The sequence below is a fragment of the Akebia trifoliata genome, chromosome 9, assembly GCF_017979445.1.
Source record: "Akebia trifoliata isolate Shusen 1 chromosome 9, ASM1797944v1, whole genome shotgun sequence".
Taxonomy (NCBI): domain Eukaryota; kingdom Viridiplantae; phylum Streptophyta; class Magnoliopsida; order Ranunculales; family Lardizabalaceae; genus Akebia; species Akebia trifoliata.
Window position 1 is genome coordinate 26,434,335 of NC_141383.1, and position 20,985 is coordinate 26,455,319.

At 35.8% G+C, this 20,985-nt stretch overlaps 3 protein-coding genes across 3 annotated transcripts; 2 read left to right on the forward strand and 1 right to left on the reverse strand.

Annotated features, from left to right (window-relative positions):
- The first annotated feature begins 1,634 nt into the window (after nucleotides 1-1,634).
- LOC147395102 (DHBP synthase RibB-like alpha/beta domain-containing protein) lies at nucleotides 1,635-5,801 on the forward strand. The gene is made up of 9 exons (XM_086454698.1): nucleotides 1,635-2,018; nucleotides 2,201-2,316; nucleotides 3,953-4,006; nucleotides 4,161-4,185; nucleotides 4,403-4,525; nucleotides 4,620-4,786; nucleotides 4,883-4,952; nucleotides 5,069-5,167; nucleotides 5,514-5,801. The coding sequence occupies exons 1-9, from the start codon at nucleotides 1,812-1,814 to the stop codon at nucleotides 5,598-5,600; spliced, it is 948 nt and encodes a 315-aa protein (XP_086310824.1). The 5' UTR covers nucleotides 1,635-1,811; the 3' UTR covers nucleotides 5,601-5,801.
- An 8,760-nt stretch (nucleotides 5,802-14,561) lies between these two features.
- LOC147395103 (acetolactate synthase 1, chloroplastic-like) lies at nucleotides 14,562-19,441 on the forward strand. The gene has a single exon (XM_086453549.1). It carries the CDS (start codon nucleotides 14,634-14,636, stop codon nucleotides 16,614-16,616), a length of 1,983 nt encoding a protein of 660 aa, XP_086309675.1. The 5' UTR covers nucleotides 14,562-14,633; the 3' UTR covers nucleotides 16,617-19,441.
- On the reverse strand, nucleotides 19,169-20,728 carry LOC147395104 (uncharacterized). Its single transcript, XM_086453550.1, has 3 exons — nucleotides 20,454-20,728; nucleotides 20,240-20,332; nucleotides 19,169-20,131 (listed from the first exon to the last, which is right to left on the reverse strand). Exons 1-3 carry the CDS (start codon nucleotides 20,499-20,501, stop codon nucleotides 19,169-19,171), a joined length of 1,104 nt encoding a protein of 367 aa, XP_086309676.1. The 5' UTR covers nucleotides 20,502-20,728.
- Between the last annotated feature and the right edge of the window lie 257 nt (nucleotides 20,729-20,985).

A 20,985-nucleotide genomic window follows, 5' to 3' on the forward strand; every position in this document is an offset into this window, starting at 1 on the left:
ATCAAAAAAATGACTTTGTGAGTTGGTCACGTTCAACTTTGATATCGAGTTAATTCAGACGATACGTCTCGGTCTCGAATGAGTTTAAAACCATGGTTAGGAGACCTACTGAGTTATTATTTTTTACTTTTTCTTTCTCTTTTGTGTAAATTAGTTTATACTTGTTCATATAACATTTGGAATGCTTTTATAATTTTTTCTTTAAATTTTTTTGCCTTTGAATGGAAAAACACATCATTAACTTTCTCAAAAGCTAGAAGTGTTGCATATTATTTGTAACATTTTCAACAGTGGCCAAACCCACTAAAAGTAAAAAAGAGGATCATGGGTGTGTTAGAATATTGGAAGGTCCAAACTATGGATGTTCCTAGGGATTGGTACAACATCGATCTTTAGAAATATCCAATTGTCTTCACCCAACTTTCCAAGTGAAGTAAATATGACTAAATATTTATTTATCATCACTTTTCTCTCTCTCTCTCTCTCTTTCTAGACTAAAAAAAAATAAACAATAACAAACTTCCAAATTTTTTTTTTCTCATCCATTTCACTTTAAGAGAACAGTTGGAGGAAAAGAATGGGTTTGATCTCTCCTCCTCTTTCTTTTCTTTTTAAAGATCAAGGAGAAAAATGGATTAGGAGAAAGTTGGAAAATAGGTTATAATGTAGAAAAAAGAGAGGTGGTATCTACAATCTAATTACCAGCCATTCAATTAGAAAAAATTGACGTGCTAATAGAGATTTTCGTTAAAATTTATGAAAAATTATTAAAAGAAGGTTAAATATTTTAATATTTATAAAAAAGTATCTATTTGTTTCTTAAATTACCAAAAGAGTCGGGTTAATCTGACAACCCCATGTGACATACTCAATCGACTACTTGACCTGACAAGTTCAGGAATTGTAGATTTGCAATCCTTAGGAAACATGATTATCTCAAGATACACTTTTTTTTATAGGAAAGTACAGCCTTGTATCTCGAGGAGCACAAATCTACTATTTCCAAACTTGTCAAATTGGGATAGTCGATTGAGTTTGCCATGTGGGGAAGTCAAATTATCAAGATTCTTACTAAAAACTAATTAAGTCTACTAGTCTTTGACCTTTGAATGTGTTAAAATACATTGATTTACCAAAAATGCCCTCCAAATGATTAACACGTAGGATTGTCCAACGTTTTAATAATTTGCTTTAATACTTCATCAATTTAGTCTCTATTTAAAACGATGGATAGTCCAGCGAGTTACTAAATTGTTGGATTGTCCAACGACTTAATTCGTTCTTGGTAATTTAAAAAAAAAAAAAAAAACTTTTTTATAAATATGAAAATGTTTTTATACTCTTTCAATAATTTACTCTAAAGTATATTTATTATAAAAATATAATTTTGAGTCATGATTTTCAGACATCCCCTCTGAGCACGTCCCATGACGTGGCATGGATTAAAACCATAGGGATGTAAAGATGTGTATCCCGAGGCATAAAATCTATGATTCTAGCACATGCCACGTCAGGAGAGTATTTTGAGTATGCCACGCGGGGGAGTCCGTTATCACGGCTCTTTTTTAAAAATCAGTTAAGGCAAAAAAAAAATAAAAATTTCTAGTGCCCTGTACTGTGCATCGACGTTGGACGCTAGAGAAGTCTATTCAAACAACCCTATCTAATCTCTAGACTCTACTCGAGTCTAAAATTCCAGAAGAGTCAGAGCTTTAGCTTTCTTTTCGAGACAAAATTATTTTTGATTTTGATTTGTTGGCTTTCTGTTGTACTCAGGTTCCAAAGCTCACTTTCACTCTCTAGAACGTGAAATGTCTCCAGAGACGATTGTGTGTGGTGGCGCCACTGCTCAATCTCTCTCTTCCCGTCTCTCGCTCGTAAATCTCCGCCAATTCCCAGCCCACCATGTGTCCTTCAATTTAAAGACCTTCGAGTCACCTCCGAGGCTCAGATTCTGTACGTTGGCAGCAAAGCGAAACCCTAAACGTCTCAAATACACATCTCCCCGCATCACTGAGGTACACTCTGCTTCCATCCCCAGTTTGAGAGTTTTTTTTTTTAGTACTATTGTGATTTTTAGTGTAGTTTCTTGGAGATTGTTTGAAGTTCTGTTAATGATTTAAAAATTCGAATTGTGGGTATAATTCTTTGATTTTTGGGGAAGAATGGGCTTAATTTGAATTTTGTTGTATATTTTCAGGGAGATGGATTGCTTTATGTGGAAGTTGATCCGTCAGGATTAGACAGTTGGAAATTGGAACCTGTTGTTAAGCTTTTGAAAGAAGGTGCAGTTGGGGTCATTCCTACAGATACTGTGTATGTTGGTTTAACAATTTTGCTACTTTATTTCTTGGTTATATGGCGTTTGTTTTATTTTTATCCTAAAAAAAACTTAGTAGCAATTGCCCTTATTGAAATCTAAAGATTGTATTGCGAGGGTGGTTTCAATTCCAGAAAAAAAAAAAAAAAGAAAAAGATTTTCCACCTTACCCTGCAAATGCCAGATTTTTTTTTTTTTTTTTGAATCATTAATTTGCTTTATTGAATAAGGATGAAGGAGATATGACATAAATATAAACAAAAATAGCTTTTTTTTGCTAGGAAAATTTCCCAATTAGATCGTCGGACTCCTTCATGATGACGGTGTAATAAAGATCCAATCTGGCCTTCAATACTTTAACACTTTGTTAGGATTGATAGGAGAGAAATTGGGACAACTTTGGAATTTTAAAATGTCTTAATAGAGATCTAGGGGTAGAGTTGGAATTATAAAATATTTTAAAAGGGCTTCTCTCCGTTTCTCTCCACTTTTGGAGAGAGAAAATCCACTATTCTTCTCTCCTCTTCCCTCCCCAATTAACAATCCAAACAAAGAGAAATGGAGAGAAACTCATTTATTTTCTCTTCTCTCCATTTCTCTCAATCCAGACAGATCGTAACACTCTGCTTGGATAGAGAGAAATGGATAGAAGAGAAGAGAACCTCATAAGAGAAAAGAAGAGAATAGAATGTAACTTTCTCTCCACCTTCTTTGGATAGATAGGAGACAATAGAAAATTATTTGTTGAAAGAAATTTTGAGTCTTGTTGAGTGAAAACCATCCCCATCATATCGCTTATCTTTCCCATTTGTCTCATTTGTTTCTTAGAAAAAATCGGGAGCTACACTCTAGCATGGACTTAAAAGATTTAAACCTTTCCCCATGAGGTATCTTTCTCGACGTCTATCATTTGGTCCGTACTTGTTCCTTCCAAGCTTGCCTCATTGGGTAGAATCCTCACTTTGAATAATTTGATCTCTCAGGAGTGGATTACCCCAAATTTTTGCTACCTTTGTTAGAGAGGTAGGGAGTCCACCAACCACATTCTTATTCATTGTTCCTTTTCCCGTGTTATTTGAATGTTCTTTTTATCTCATTTTCAGGTGGATTGGGTTTTCCCTCAATCTTTATTCGTGCTTTTGGAAGGTTGGAGTTTCAATATTTTCTCTTTTAGAAAAAAAAAAAAAAAAAAACATCTTTGGGTTATCCTTCAATCTGCTATTGCTTTAGGTCCCTGGAAACAACGCAACAACAGGGTGTTCCAGAGTAAGGAGAACTCGTCTCAAGCAAGGATATTGAAGATTTGGGGTTACTTTTCTTTTGGTCGAAGATGAGTATAGACTTTGTGGGAGTGTGCTTCTAGGATTTTGTTTTCAATTGGGGTACCATTTGTGACTCGTAGCCCACCTTTGGGCGTGTATTTTTTTCTTTCCTTTTTGGTTTGCTTGTTTCTTCTCCCGTTTCTTTCCCGTTGTTTGGGGGCTATCTCAGCCTTCTTTTTTTCCTCTTTTTCTAATGAAATTTTATATTTATCAAAAAAAAAAAAAAAAAATTAAAAGGCCAAGTTTCAAATCTGAAGACAATTTTTTTTTAATAATGTTTATGATTCTTTGTGTTTGATGATGCTATCAGGTATGCAATTGTTTGTGATCTGAAAAGCCATTCAGCCATTGAACGTCTCCGCAGGTAAAATGGGATTGGGTTCATGCGTTGTCTATATATTTTTTTTATACCTGTCATGACTCATGATAATGGAAAATTCCATTGGAGTTTTGAATTGGTTTGTGTGGCTTCGGTTTCTTTTGTTCTTTTCGTGATGAAGACTTCTTTCCTTTTGCAGAATAAAAAATATAGAAACTTCAAAGGCAAGAAATATTTCTGGTTACTAATATCTACTTTAGCGTGCTTGAGAAGAAGTTTTCTGTATGGCATTAAACTTCCTAGAGAGTAGGAGATGCTCAGATACATTTTGCATTACCATGGATTGTGCACAGCATATCCAGGCCAGTAACTACCACAATTTATTTATTTATTTATTTTTTGACATTGCTTTATGATGACTTTTGTTGATCTTTTATGCAGCCACTTAGTATCTTATGCCACTCCTTTCATGACATAGATACTTACACGACGGGGTTCCCACGTGGTAATGACCACGGTTTACCAGATATCTTTCGACTAGTCAAGCATTGCTTGCCGGGGCCTGTAAGGATGTTTCACATTGCTCCATGTACCCTAGATTTCGTCTAATTTTCCCAGAAATTTAACGTTTTTTAGAATCTTTTCTTGACAAAAACAGTATACTTTCATCTTACCTGCAAGCAAAAAACTACCAAAACACTGTACAAGGTATGGCACTGCAACTGCTAAATATTTAACGAGGAAGAACGTTGGAGTTCGCATGCCAGATGATGCTATATGTCAAGCCATACTAGAAAAGTTGGATTGTCCTTTAATATCAACGAGGTTGGTAGAGAATCGTGTGGGCTATTTGAAACGTTCTTTTTTGTTTCTTCTTGAATCTATCATGCTTTTTCATTCTGCGGATATCTTTTTTCTTAGTGTGAAGTGTCCAAAAGAAGATGAATGGATGATAGACCCGGTTTTAATAGCTGATAGTTATGAACCACGGGTATGAATATCTGTTTCACATGGTCTTCCTTAATTTTATAATCTAAGTTGTTTCATCTTTTATGTGTCAAATGTAGTCCATTTCATCTTCTGCATTACTTGTTTGATGTATTTCAGGGTCTTGGTTTTGTTGTTGATGGTGGTGTTAGAGTGGCAGATCCATCTACTATAGTCGATATGACAGGAGTTTATCCAACGATCATACGACAAGGAAAGGTACATAAGTAAAGAGTTGTGCTGGAGTAACATTGAAATGTACATCGATTCTGACATTCTGATGTGGTGATGCACACATAACCATAGATGCTTTTCACTCGTATCTCGATGAAAAGCATCTATGGTTATGTGTGCACCACCACATCAGAATGGACAATTGATGTACATTTTAATGTTACTTCAGCCTTATCCACAAGTAAATAAGGATGCAACACTTGATTAATGAAAGATTTGACCCATTTTCCTTTTTATGACTTAATAGTTGGATTGGGTTTAGTATCCTTTCGAGTTTTAATTTTCCTCCTAATTTTAGACCTTAGATTGATAAGTAGTTTCTCATCTTCAGGGACCAAAGCAGGATTGGATGATTGGAAAAGAAGATGAATATTCTACCACACACGATGAAGAGCTTCCCATCGCTCGTGCAGCTTAAACCCATACCAACATATAGAACCGAACTTGTGTATAGGGTAGAGCAGTGTGCAAATTTAAAACCAAAAGCTTCAAATTGTGTTGAAGTTTTAGTTTTGGGCCAAGCTCTAATGCCCAAGATTGATAGATAGTAAAAGAGTAAATTTTGTGCTTGTAAGTACCCAAGTAATCCACATAGCAGCAATTCTGAATCTTTTTTTTTATTTCTCATTTTTTGTTCACATGTATGTTACAATTAAAAATATGAGAAAAAAAAGAGGATCAGAGTTCCCCAAAGGCAAAGAACAAGAGACAGGTCCCAATTGTGTGGATATCTATATAGGCATTGTGGGGGACAAAATTTGGCCTTTGGCAAAAAATCAAATTTGATTTTTTTGATTTTTATTTTTTTATGGGTATCCCTGTAGATAGCGGACCTGGCTCGTATCTGGGCTTTGCCCAGTCCTTAGACTATGGTCTTGTCTGAGGATTAGCCCCGAGGCACATGCCACACCTGCACATCACACACACACACACACACACACACACACACACACACCAAGTAAGTGAGTGTATGCCCTCGCAGGTGGCTCCTGAGGAAATAATGCTTATATTGGGTATCGAACTCATGACTTATAAGCATTAACTGCTTATCAGTCTGAAATTGCCATTGAGCCAACCCGTGGATGGTCCTAAATCAAATTTATTATATCAGTTGCAAACATTTAATAAAGACAACTAAACTTGTATCTAATGGATTTTTATAGCAAATAATTTTAAAACTATTTTATGTGAAAAATATCAAAATCAGTCGACTTCAGATGAGTTTTCATTGACTTGCCCTAGATTTTCAAAATATCACGAGTCGACCAATCAATCTTAGGCTCGGTTAAAGATCGAGATGACTTGCTCAATAGGCACCCAAAAAACATGAACGTGGAAAGTAACATAATAAGGTGACATCAAATTACTAAGGATCGTAACCATTAAGGGTCGGTGAGATGGTCAAGACCATGCCTTAGAGAGCTTGAGTTTGAGACCCCTCTTAGGGGCCACAGTGTGAGATTGCACGTGCACCAAGAATTGGTTGAATAATTTAAGAAAGTCACTTACCTTGGTTTAACAAAAAAAAAAAAAAAAAATACTTGGGATTTGATCACTACTAGAAAAAGCAAAGATTTGTTATTTCAAAATTTATGTGTTAAGTTAATGAACTAATGGCATGATGTCATGTACAAACATTATCATGCCATTGGTTAGTAGTGATGAATGCACAAGATTTTAGTACACGGTTGGGTATGCGGTTGATGTGGTAAGGGCACAGAACCACTCATCTTTTTCTTATGTATCCCGATGAAAAAGATCTATGATTCTGTGCCCTTACCACATAATGCCTATTAAAATCACTTGCATACACGATGACTCATTGGTTAATGAGCCAATGGCTTGACTTCATGGTACTGAGATCATCATGACATTGGTTCATGAATTGGCACATAAATTTTAAAAATGTAACTCAGTGTCTGCATGGCACTTTTTAATTGGATGTTAAATATATCGATTGTGTGTCACGTAGCGAACGACTTGGTTAAGAGCCGATGTGCTTCAGACTCCAATTAAAACGTGCCCACACCATTATATATATTCACGTATAATTATAATATATTTGTATAATTATAATATAAGAATCCAAATCTCGTACACACTGTGTTTACCCTTCCGTGGATTCCTTTTGCACGTGGGTGACAAATGGCCATGTGTTCTCTCAGCAAAGATGATAATTTATTTTCGTTAAAATTTAGGGAAAATTACTTAAAAGACTCTGGTGGAAGGATTTTTTTCTAAATAATCCCTAAGTTTTGAATGATCTCTTAATAATTTATTTAGTAATTTTTTTTTTTCTAAATAGTCCTTGGACCTTATCTCCCACATTTCTCACGATTGAATGTCGTAACCGTTTGAATTCATCGTTTTCATCCAAAAAATTAAATTTTGATATTTCAATCGAGTTTCGAAAATTCTATTCCATAAAAAAAGGATTTAAGAAAGAAGAAGAAATCATTTTCAAGGGTTTTATCACATTTTTTCTTAATTTTTTAGGTGAAAATCAATCAAGAATGATTATTTTGAGTTAAAATCATCTAAACAAGTTGTTATTTCAAGTTTTTAGTTCGATACTTTTTATGTATTTTAATTGAAAAAAACTCAAAAATTAAAAATGAGTGGATTTTACTAGTAATGAGTTCACCACTTTTTATTTAAAGAGTGGTGAACTCCACAATAAATAAAAAATGGTGAATTCGACGATATTGAGAGATTATTAAAATATAATTTTTTTACTAAATGTCTTATCAAGGTTTCTACAAAATTTAAGAGACTATTTAAAAATAAATCCCTCGACCAAGGTCTTGTAAATAATTTTCCCTTTAAAATAGCACTTAAATTAGCATGAAAGTTACATGACCTAGGGTGTGCAGAAACCCGTGGTGCCCTGCACATACATAATGTTATTTTGAGTTTATTTCGAGTCACTGTAGCAAGGTTTAATGGTGTTGTTTTTTTTTTTTTTTTTTTTTTCCTTTTTTAAAGTATAACAATTGAGAGTCACTCTCGAGGATTTGGATCGCACGTCAAGAGTCACTCTCGAGGATTTTTCTCAAAAATTATTGGGTGTTCTGAATATGGGTAATGGGGATAACGATGAGTCATGTTGGATTGTGTTCGTGTCATGTTGTATTGTGTTGGGGTAACTAAAAATTTACCCAATCTGCACCTGACCCATTTAATAATGGGTCTTGTTAACGAGTGCCATAAGACACACGTAAAAATGCAATAAATACACTTTGAAAATCGGATTTTGTATCGAAAATGACCTTGAAAAAATTATTATTTTTATATTAAAATTCCCTTAGATTCCAATTTCCAAAACTTAATTGTTGCACATTGCCTTTAGATAACAAAATCCTTCAATAATTTAGACACACATCTGACTTGTTTATCAAACAAGTAAAACAACACACATGTGTGACACATTTAATGAACAAGTTGGTTTGTGTCACGTTCAGGTTGACTTGCACCAATCGTGAACACGATATGATCACAATTGGAAGATGAACGTGAACACAAACATGATAATGATTCGAAGTGGTTCACAGTAGAGCAAAGTGGGTTTTGCGTTTCTTGGTAAGATTATTTGTAAAAATGGGTAGGAATTCTAAATTGGTCTTTAGTGACTACTTCATAGGAGCCAATAACTTGATTTTCAAGGTTATACAAAGCATTTTGTGGAATTAGGCACAAGGTGGATTAGAACAAGTCAATGCATTTTTAATTTTCTCCTTCTCCTTATCCTTTGAGGAGATTAAAGTCCCAGGTTAAGGGGACATTAAAAGTCAGATTTCTAACAACTTGCGAGTGCTTTAACTGTGAAATTATTGTTAGTTGAACATGGGCATTCCGGTACTTATTAGTGTGGAAGGCCTCCGTATAGAATATTTTATTGAAATTCTTACAATTGAACTTATAGAACTACTTTGAACTTATAGAGCTTTATTTGATATTTTCTTTTATGTTGAATTTTGTGACAGCTCTAGTGATTCTGCTGAAGTACATAAGTTGAAGTAAAAACTACAGTCTTTGGAGCAACAACAGATTATGAGAGATGTTGAGGTGGAGAGACTCAAGGAATTGATCATTATTCTAATAAAAAAGGTAAATTCTCACTGATAATAGAATATGTTGTGTTTTAAAATATTTTATTAATAAATAAATATTTATTGATAGGATTAATTTAATTAATGTATATGAATTGTAGGTTGATGAGTAGCATTATCAACTCGACAATGATCAGTGTTCACAACAACAACCATGATAGATAGTTTTTATTTTTTGAGTGATAAACATGGATTTATAAGCATTGATTCTTAAATCAATTGACTTATTATTTTGTTATACTTGTCTCTTAACTAATTTGATTTACTAAGTAATTGTGTTTAATTGACAGGTTGTATAAAAATAGGTATTTAATTACAAGAAATTAAAAAATAAAATAAAAAATCTTATTAGCGGTGGCCATTACTGTCACTATAGGTATTTAAAATTGTATTTATAGGTATGGTAAAAAACTAATTAACGGTGGTTTTTAACCACCACCATAGATCTCGCTCATATCTATAGCGACGGTAATACACTATTAGCGGCGGTTAACGACCGTCAGTATCGGACTGTCGCTAATACTTGGAGGACTCACTCATATCTATAGCGACGGTAATACGATCTATTAGCGGCGGTTTTTGACCGTCACTATAGGACTCACTCATATCACAGTAATATAATCTATTAGCAGCGATTTTTGACCGTTACTATAGGGCTCCATATGACCCTTAGCTACACCACCTATAGTGGCGTTACATGGGGCCATCACTATTAATAATAACGACGATTTTTTGGTATTTGCGACGATTTTTGACCCCTGCTAAAAATCTAAAATTTTGTAGTGTAACCAAATTATCACAAAACATATATGAATTTCTTCAACCAAAAAGATGTGGCACAAGATACGAGTCAGATTATACACAAGTGAACACATGTCAAATGATACGATAATTAAATGGGAAAACATGTTAATGGATTGATGTTCCTAATTCAAACATGTCCCATGTGATAATCATGTTAAATTGGTTTTGTGTCCTTTTCGAGTTGTATTTGCGTGTCGTGTTGAAAATACATATGTGAACTCATGTTAAATGATACGATAATTCAATGGGAAAACATGTTAATGGATTGATGTTCCTAATTCAAACATGTCCCATGTGATAATCATGTTAGATTGGTTTTGTATCCTTTTCAAGTTGTATTTGCGTGTCGTGTTGAAAATTGCCAAGGGGGGGGGGGGTTGTGTTTCATGTTAAGAGATTTTGGTGGCAAACTTTGAGGAATGGGAATATGATTTAAACAAGACTCTTAATTTTTTAACAAGAGTCATGCAGGAGTGACCTCAAGATTATACCTCATATCGCACTTTCTTGACATGGAGGTATGTAGGAACCATAAATGCTTTTCATAGAGATACGAGTTTTTTTTTTTGCTAGACAGGATTAATGGTTTACGAGGTTTGAACCTAAGACCTTGGAACAATCTTCACAAGGTTTTACCACTTAGCTAAGTGATCCTTATTTCATTACGAGTGAAAAAGCATTTATGATTCCTATACACTTTTATGACACGAAAGTGCGATATAAGGTACAATCTTAAGGTCACTTCAACATTATTCTTTAAATAATTATCAAATTTTTTTTTTTTTAGAAATTACGAAAATCAATTTAACTTTTTTGATCTTTGTAGAGGGAAATAATTGTGCAATTATCTAAGAATATTAAGTGGTACCACGCGCATGTTAGTAAACAGGCGCTGCCCTTCAAGCAGGGCAGGTCAAAGTAGAGATCTCCCTAGCATGGCTAGAAAGGCAGTACAATATTAAGTGAAACCTGGTTTGCTAAGCAGGGCAGACCTGGTTGTAGAATCACGGTAAGCTGTATATGTGCATGTCAATCCCAGAGATCTCGGAGGAGATCTCTATAGTATAGTACGATCAATCCAGAAGATTCTTGTTCGATAAGTGAATTTGCAGAATCAGGGGATATCCCAGGATTGTCGCCTGAAACGGGGGAAATCCTAATTTGCAGTCAAGAACTATAAATAGCATAGTAAGTACTACTGAGGGGATCTTTTAGAGGGATCATAGGTCTAACCAATAGTTGGAGATTATTCCTCTACTTCTCTAACTTGAGCATCGAAGTGATTTTGATAGGTATCACGCTACTGCGAGGAGGGAGGTGATCGAAGCGACTTCAGATCAATGAAGCAAAGTCTATCAGAGTCGTCCATCAGATTCTGACCACACAATCTTTCCAACATTTTTAGAGGTCGTTCGACTATCTAGCGTTTTGCTCTTTCCTATGTCTCATGGGCTAGTTTATGTGAATGGTAGAAAAACACTTTCCTTACAAATTATTAAGATTTGAAATCTTGCTAATAATTGTTGAACTCAAATGAATTATCAAATTGGCAATCCAATACCACATCCCTCTAGATTTCACTAAAAAACTCAGATCCAAAAAGAAAATTAAAAAAAATAATGTTTTTTGAACTTGATCCAAAGTTTTGAAAATGGACGATTGTTGAACTTCTACCGAACTCTCAACTTTAAAAGTAAAATTTAATGCTAAAAGGGTAACTGTTTTTTTTTTTTTTTGGGTTCATTGAAGTGGCGTTTTTCTGATTAGATGACGAGGGGGGCTTTGAGATAATTTTCTAATGATGACGATCTACATTATAATAACATCGAGGATGACCATAACATCGACCTAGGTTCAAATTTTGCCAATTTCGAGCTACTTATCTTATTAACGTCAGGCTTAACTGATTTTAATACAAATTTTTGACAAGGTTGAAAAATAATAAGGTTAATTGATTCTATTAATAACTATTAATTAAGTTATAAATCTCATGGAGCCCACATGTATTATCACATTGGAAATCCGACATAAATCTCATGGAGCCCACATGTTGAAATTGGACAGCTTCTATCTCAAATTTGAAAATTAAAGTGATTGCATGTATCATAAAGGTTTATTTGTAATTTGAAATATTAACTTATCATGCAATATGGAGATATAATTTTTTTATATTATAAAAATATAGGTTAATTTCTTTTTTTTTTACCTTCTTTGTAGAAAGTATTTTTGATTTGTTTAATTCAAGAGAAAAATATATCGTGAATGATCCGAAAAGTTGAGAATTTTTAATAAAAATTAAATTAGATGGAAGTTTTAATCGTTTTATGAGGGCAATCCACACTACAGTCAAATTATTTTGTCTTATATGAGTTAAAAGTTTTGGAATGAACTGATTTTTTATGAGAATGATCATTATGATGAGCAGATCATCATTACTAAAAACCTATCCATTCGAAAATTACTAAAAATTGATTTACAAAAGAAAATAAATGATTGAGTTGCCCTTATTAATTTGTGTGTCCCCTTACACCCAATATAAATATCCTTATTTTCAACTTTTAACAAAAATCCTTTTATTTTTTAAAAAATTACTTGAGGGTCACTTCAGCATTATTCAAGAAAAATATGTCATCTTTTGTACCTAATATCCAAAGTGACTATCACAAGTGGCATACTCAATCAATTACCTGACGTGATAAGTTCAGGAATTGTAGGTTTGTGCTTCTCAGGATACATAATTCTTTCAAGATATATATTTTTATGGGAAAATGCATTATTATATCCTGAGAAGCAGAGATCTACGATCGTTAAACTTGTCACATCAGGGTAGTGGATTGAGTTTTTCACGTGAGGAAGTTAGATTATCACAATTCATATAAAAAATCTCTTGGGTTTTCTCCCAAAACACCACCCATCAACTTCTCAACCTTTTGTATAAAATCCATTCATCATCTTTTCTTAATTATCCAAACAATCATGATTTCAAAATTCGTCTGAGTTGTTTCGATATCAGGCATGGACAAGACGAGCTGTGGAACCGAGTTTTAAAATCATGCAAACAATCCCATCTTGATCAAATTGTCCATGTTTTCGCTGCCTAAATCGGTGGAGGTTAAGATTGAAAGACTTATGAAGAACTTTTTGTGGAATGATAATAATGGTGGTAGGAAGTATCATTTGGTGAATTGAAAGGTAGTTTGCACTCCAAAAAGAACGGAGGTCTGGGAATTCGAGGGCTAAGATTAACCAATAAAGCTCACCTAGGCAAGTGGTTATGGAGATTTGGGGAAGAAAGAGACAACTTGTGGAGGAGAGTGGTTAAGGCAAAATATGGAGAGAAGCGATTTGGGTGGTATAGTAAAGAGCCCACAAGGATTTACGGAAGTAGTATTTGGAGAGGTATTATGAAGGTTGTCAAGAAGTTTGACAGGGAGATCAGATAGGGGTGGGGGACAAGGTCATATTTTGGGAGGATGTTTGGTGTGGAATTTCTCTTCTGTCTGATCAATTCCCATCCTTGTACGCTTGTTCGTTGAAAAAAAATAACTCAGTAAGGCAATGTCTGATTCAGGACGGGCATACAGACTCTTGGGATCTGGGATTTAGGAGAAACTTCAATGATTGAGAATTGACAGAGGTTACATCTCTTCTGGATCTCCTCAATTCGATTCAATCAAGAGAGAATGAGTAGGATAAAAGGGAATGGTTTAAGGCTAAGGACAAGAAGTTCTCTGTCAAGTCTTTCTATCATTGCTTGATGCCAGCGGGTGAGGTGTCTTTCTTTCCATCTATTGTTTGGTCTGTTCATGTTCCTTCAAAGGTGTCTTTCTTTCTCTGGCTTGCCTCTTTGGGTAGATTTCTCACCTTGAACAATTTGATCTATCGAGGGTGGGTTACCCCAAATTTTTGCTTTCTTTGTTCTAGGGATGGGGAGTCTAGTAATCATATACTTATTCATTGTCCTTTTTCTCGAGTTATTTGGATGTTTTTCTTGTTCGTTTCCGGGTGCATCTAGTACTTCCGTTATCTTTTTTGGTGCTTATGGAGGGTTGGAATGTAAATATCTTCGATTCTAGAAAGAGGCTTCTCTGGGCTATCTTTCCGTTCGCAATTGCTTGGGGTCTTTGGAGAGAACGCAACAACAGGGTATTCCATAACAAGGAGAGCTCGCCTCACACAGTGATCTTAGAGATTTTGGGCTTCCTCTTCCTTTGGTCAAAGTTGAGTATAAACTTTGAGGGAGTGTGTTTCCAAGACTTTGTGTTTGATTGGGACAGCATTTGTGACTTTAGCCCCACGAAGGGCATGTATTTTTGCTTTCTGTCTATTTTCCTTGTTGTTTTGCTTTTTTGTTGTTTGGAAGCTACTTCAGCCTCCCTTTCGTCTTTTCATTTATATAATTTATATTTATCAAAAAAATAAAAATAAAAGAGGGTGTATCTCTAATACTGACCAAAATGTAGGGATGCATGTTTTAATCACCCAATATAAAAGAAGCTCAAGTGCTTACCACTTTTGCCACCAACTGTTCTCTTGTAATGGCGTCTGCTACTACTGCAAATTTGGTCCTCTCAACTCCTGCAAATGCATCTCCTTTCCCTCACAACAACAATACCCTGAAACCAAATTCCAATGCTACCCTCCCCATTTCCACTAATTACCCAAAAACCACTCGCCAGAGTCGTCTTCATCACATTAAAAACACTCTTTCTGAATTCTCTCCCAAAACCTTCACCACTACTACCACCACCTCCATTACCCAAACCTTCGTTTCCAGATTTGCCCTTGATGAACCCAGAAAGGGTGCTGATATCCTCGTTGAAGCACTAGAACGAGAAGGCGTCACCAATGTCTTCGCCTACCCAGGAGGGGCATCCATAGAAATTCACCAAGCTCTCACACGCTCCACCACAATCCGTACCATCCTCCCTCGACATGAACAAGGTGGCATCTTTGCTGCAGAGGGCTACGCACGTGTAACGGGTCGTACTGGCATCTGCATTGCAACTTCGGGTCCTGGCGCCACAAACCTCATTACTGGTCTCGTCGATGCAATGCTCGATAGCATTCCTCTTGTCGCACTTACGGGTCACGTCCCTCGACGAATGATTGGCACTGATGCGTTCCAAGAGACTCCAATTGTCGAGGTCACTCAATCAATCACCAAGCACAATTACCGCATTCTCGATGTAGAAGACATTCCTCACATTGTACGGGAGGCGTTCTTCATCGCTTCGTCGGGTCGACCCGGTCCTGTTCTGATCGATATCCCGATAGATATACAACAACAGTTCATTGTGCCTAATTGGAACCAACCCATGAAGCTAACCGGGTATTTATCTAGATTGCCTAAATCCCCCAAAGAACATCATTTAGAAGAGATTCTACAATTGATATATGAGTCGAAGAAACCAGTATTGTATGTTGGCGATGGGTGTTTGAATTCAAGTGAGGAATTGAGACAATTTGTCGAGTTAACTGGTATACCTGTTGCGAGTACTCTAATGGGTCTTGGGGCTTACCCGAGTTCGGATGAGCTATCTCTCCAAATTATTGGAATGAATGGGACTGTGTATGCAAATTACTCCGTGGACAGTTCGGATTTGTTGCTTGCATTTGGAGTCAGATCTGATGACTGGGTCATAGGAAAAATCGAAGCTTTCGCCAGTCAGGCTAAGATTGTTCACATTGATATCAACCCAGCTGAGATTGGAAAGAACAAGCAACCCCATGTCTCGGTATGTGCCGATGTGAAGTTGACATTAGAAGGGATGAATGGGTTGCTCAAAGAGAAGAGATCAAAACTTAAACTTGATTTCTCAGCTTGGAGGGAGGAGCTTAAAGAGCAGAAAAAGAAGCATCCATTGAGTTTTAAGACCTTTGGAGAAGCCATTCCTCCTCAATATGCAATTCAAGTTTTGAGCGAATTAACCGATGGAAGTGCAATTATCAGCACTGATGTTGGGCAGCATCAGATGTGGGCTGCCCAATGGTACAAGTTTAAAGGGCCCCGACAATGGCTAACATCGGGTAGATTTGGGGCAATGGGTTTTGGGTTGCCTGCAGCGATTGGGGCCGCCGCTGCCAATCCCCATGCCACCATTGTAGACATTGATGGTGATGGGAGCTTTATGATGAACTTCCAGGAATTGGCAACAGTTCGAGTGGAGAACCTTCCCGTCAAAACTATGATCTTGAACAACCACTATTTGGGTATGTTAGTTCAGTGGGAGGATCAATGTTGTAAGGCAAACGGGGCTCACTTGGACCTTGGCAACCCATCAAAGGAGTCCGAGAGATACCCTGATATGGTGAAGATTGCAGAAGCTTTTGGTATACCCACTGCCCGTGTGAGTAAGAAGGACGAAGTGAGGGAGGCGATTCAGAAGATGTTGGAGACCCCTGGGCCATACTTGTTGGATGTCTTCATAACTCATCAAGAACATGTACTTCCCATGATTCCCAGTGGCAGGGCCTTCAAAGATGTGATCACCGAGGGAAATGGGAGATCAACATGTTGATCTATTGAAAGGACTTAAGCCATACTGGTATCATGATATTTTTTTCTTTGAATTTGATGCTGAACAAAACTTGTGGGCCAGTGTATTGGTGTGCTGATTTAGGTTCGATGGATGCTCTATTTTCTAGATTTGCTACATTTGGGGCAAAAAAACGTAGATTTATCAAAGCTTGATAGGGGAAATCACAGAGCCATAGATGTACTATGGGATTAAACCCAGAGGATATGATGATCTTAGACACGAAGGAAAGGGAATTGTTGTTTTGTTCCAATGTGCAACATTTAAGGATTAACAAATGGGTTTTTGAACATAAATTGTATATATATATATATATATTTTCAAAATAATATCCCATTTCATTTAAGCATTGTTTCATGTCTGTTAGTATCCCTCTTATATATAGAGCTATAGATGATGTTGCAAAGTTGAAGATGTTTAAAAGTGTTGCCAGTTAATACAAGCTCTCTGATGTGTCGACAGGATAAATTACGGATGCAAGACGTTAAAAATGTTGTGGTGCGTAACCTATTGGTATGTTTTGCTTTTCATTTGCTATTTTTGATGCACTTCTATTAAAGAACATATGGTGGTGCTGTTATAGTGCGTTCATTCCTTATCATGTTGATGCTCCATCCAATTATCTACCCGACTATTCCATTGGTTGCTTCTGCTTGGGTGTACCATATTTTGAACTTGTACGATTTTGATCATCTTCATCACCTTATGTATAATCAAATTTTTAGCTATAGATTGACATACTATGTTCATTTATAAGGTTTTTGCCTATTGCTTTATAACAAGTTCACTCGATTTCCTAAGAATTTGCTACGTCAAAAACATGCTTATATATTTTCAATCCGATGTTTACTTTATGGCTATAATTTTGTTTCACATAACTTTCCTTATCATAATGGCTTCTTATCCACATAGGGGTTTGAGAAAAAATCAGGATGAAATTGAAGTATCTGTATCCTTTTCTCACATTGAATGGATTTTCTTGGAGTAATTACGGCATTTGTGTAGCTTAGCATTGTCATTCTACACATGGTTTTTTTTTTTTTTGGGTTGTTACATTTCATTCTACACATGTTTTATGCAAGTTCTTCCTTTGGAAAGATTCTGCAATACCCATTTTTGGTAATTAATTTTCGATAACAGGTGTTTGATGAAATTCCTTTGTGGATTTTGCTTACTTTTTATTTTTATTTTTTTTCTACTATGCCAATTCTTTTTAACGGAGTTTTTCTCATATTAATTTATTGTGTACTCATAAAAACTTGCATGGAAATTGTGTCCATCATAAACTAAAAAAAAATTCTCAATTTTTTATTTTTATTTTTATGAATACATGCCTAATGGGAGATTGGGGAGGTTCTTCGTGGCAAGAAGGGTGGTCATTTGCTTTGGAACACGAGGTATAAGATTTCAGTGGAAGCACGCTTAGGGGTCCTGTTACCTTCATCATGACCATGGTCAATGAACACGAGGTATGACTGTTCACCATTTATCCTCCACTGTGACGTGAAATCAAACACCATTCTTCCTGATTCCAACTTGGAAGCTCATGTCGCAAATTTTTGTCTTGTCAAGTTTTTGAAGGATTTCAGGCACTTAAAAATGCATGTCTGCCATTCCTAGTTTCTTACGGGTATATCACACCAAGTAAAATACAACATATAGGTTGAATAACTGTTGTTGGATTAGTTTGTATTCTATTTGACATATTAAACAAGTTTTCCATCATTTTGTTTGTCAAAAATCAAAAGTTTCCAAAAGTTAATTGTGAGTTGCAATGATGGTTTTAGGATCTCATCTTGCACCAATCTCCTTAACATTTATTTTATTGTGGTTTATTCAAATTTCAAGGATTCCTTCAACATCTGAAACATTTAATTTCATTGAGAAGGATATCTTATCTGTAAAAAATTTAGCAGAGAAAGTGGATGTTAGAAATTAGTATACCCATCACATTTGATCTGGAACTCTCATTCTTGAATAAATTTATTCTATTATTTGTTTAAATGGGTTGCACTTATACCTCCTTTACCTTGTATTTGAAGAACTATGATTTACTAGAATGACCTATAGTGTACTACTGTTTGTTTGATTGTAATTTTTTATTCAAATTGTTTGATTTTGATTTCCTATCAAATTTGGAGTTTGCATACAAACTGAAGGTCAAAAGCTATGACGACACTACTTTCATTGGTGGGGTTTTACTTCAGATGTAGAAACACACTTCATCTTAACACACACACAAACATATATATATCTATACGACATTTGTATACAAAAAAACAGGACAAAGGACTGCTCACTAGTTAATATGGAATTTCTTACATGATTATAATTCAGATCTCTCATGTAATCTCTAAAGATTTCTGTAAATTTCTTTGTTAGCTCTCATAATAAGTTTAAGAGATAAATTTGGGACAAGTGAAGAAAGATTAGAGTAACTTCAAAATGTCCAGCACCATTAGTTCCAGCAAAATAGCAAATATAGGTATAGATATTGGTAACTCAATCCAATCCAATCCAATCCAACTCTTTATTTACTCTACAAAACCCTTCTCACTCATGAACCTGAGTTGCAGATGTGTTGTATCAAAAGATTTCCTTCTTATAAGGAGGCAAGTAATCTTGGGTGGATGATCATGTGTATTATTAAGTGCACCCAACACAAAGTCAGGTCGGTGGAGCGCAAGGTTCAGCCCATCGTCTTCCCCAACAACCAAACCCGTTGCATCGAAAAGTACATGCCATGAGTTTCGATGGGCCTCCGACACCCAATGCATGGAGTAGCGCATACCGTTCACGTCGGCCGGGTAAGAAAATAGTCCCTTGGGTGTGTGCTTACATTTCCTTCTAAAGTATTGGCTGAGTTGTGATCCTTTAATCCTTAAATTCAACCACGTTTCCGGGGCAGAAATAACCTTCGATTCCTTGTAACTCGCAAACTCTCTAATGCAATCCGCTTCCTCGCCTAAGACAGTCATGTAGAAGTTTCCCCTAAAGAAAGGGTAGCTTTCCCCTACTAACATCATAGCATCCTTGTAAGTAGGAGTGAAGAGGACTAAGTACTCTTCCTCCGTTAGGCCGCAATGCTTCAAGACACGATTTCGAGCTTGGATTTCAGGAATTGAGATGAAACTCCCAGGAAAGGAGGATTTCTTGGTGAGGATGTCTTGTAGTCTTGAAGGCTCTAATTGAGTTTTTTCAAGATCAGGAAGATTGCATCCCGAGGAAGGGGACGAAGCATCTCTAAAGACACCCCGAGGTGATTTTCGATCTGAAGACGAAGACGAAGACTCCTCGTTAATAAGATCATATAGATCAGTCTTGTCATCTTCTTCGACAAGGCCATTGGAGTATTGTGGATACTTCGTAAAGACATATTGTTCAACATATAGCCTTTCGTTAGGTGTTATTGGCCCCGACCATCTAATAAGATCACGACCATGGAGTTGTGATATTGCTTCGGCTACCAAGTGAGCAGGGATCACTTTATGTACTTTCTGTTTATTATACCCAAAATTTTCATCAAACATCAATCATAATTCTATCTATTATGAATTGGGTTGAAATTCTATTAAAGTTAGGTGAAGAAATAATTTAAATCATACCTTAACAACCATACTACTTGGTCTTCCATTTTGAAGTGGTGATTTTGGTATAGAAGCGAAGAGTGATTCTTCGACCTCATCTTCTTCCATAACCTTGATTTTTTTATTTATTTATTTTTGTTGGCAAATTTCAATATCAGAACTATGGTACTTTTGTTAGGAAAAAAAAACTAAGATTCAAAAAAAAAAAAAAAGTGGGAATTTTGAAGCATACCTTAGGTCCTTGGTGTGGAAGAATCTGTTCTTGGATGTTTCTGCCCATGCTACAACCTCTGATCTTGATACCACATAAACTATAAAGTCTAAATATGGATTTATAAATTCAAGAGAGGAGACCTAAGGGAGGGATGAAGAGAGGCACCAAGACTAACCCCAAAACCTTTCTAGTTGTACAAGTGGATCTAAATTGAGGAAATAAAGAAATTAAAAGATCTTAGAAAGAAGACAAGTAAACCAACAATGACAATAATAATCTCCTCACAATATGATACCTTGAAACAGTTAAGTTAATAATCATTCATTCAACTTGTAACCATGGTTTAGATATATAACTGAGTTTAGTTCAAGTCACGATCAAATCGGTCCATGCCAAACACACCTTATTTTCTTAACTCACCTGAGTCAAGATTGAGTGAGATTCTGATAATTTGGTGGTTCAACTCCAAATCAATTGACAATGAGTGCAGAGGCCCAGGAATTTATAAGGAGAGAGACAAGGCAATGAGTGTTTGATGTGCGACTAAACT

Excerpts from the sequence above, each read along its gene's own strand:
- LOC147395102 (XM_086454698.1), top strand. The coding sequence starts at position 1,812 with ATGTCTCCAGAGACGATTGTGTGTGGTGGCGCCACTGCTCAATCTCTC. Across the intron at positions 2,317-3,952 it reads GTCATTCCTACAGATACTGT|GTATGCAATTGTTTGTGATC; the intron begins GTATGTTGGTTT and ends TGATGCTATCAG. Across the intron at positions 4,787-4,882 it reads TGTCCTTTAATATCAACGAG|TGTGAAGTGTCCAAAAGAAG; the intron begins GTTGGTAGAGAA and ends CTTTTTTCTTAG.
- LOC147395103 (XM_086453549.1), top strand. The coding sequence starts at position 14,634 with ATGGCGTCTGCTACTACTGCAAATTTGGTCCTCTCAACTCCTGCAAAT.
- LOC147395104 (XM_086453550.1), bottom strand. The coding sequence starts at position 20,501 with ATGGGCAGAAACATCCAAGAACAGATTCTTCCACACCAAGGACCTAAG. Across the intron at positions 20,333-20,453 it reads TTCCACACCAAGGACCTAAG|GTTATGGAAGAAGATGAGGT; the intron begins GTATGCTTCAAA and ends AAAAAAATCAAG. Across the intron at positions 20,132-20,239 it reads CAAGTAGTATGGTTGTTAAG|AAAGTACATAAAGTGATCCC; the intron begins GTATGATTTAAA and ends TATAATAAACAG.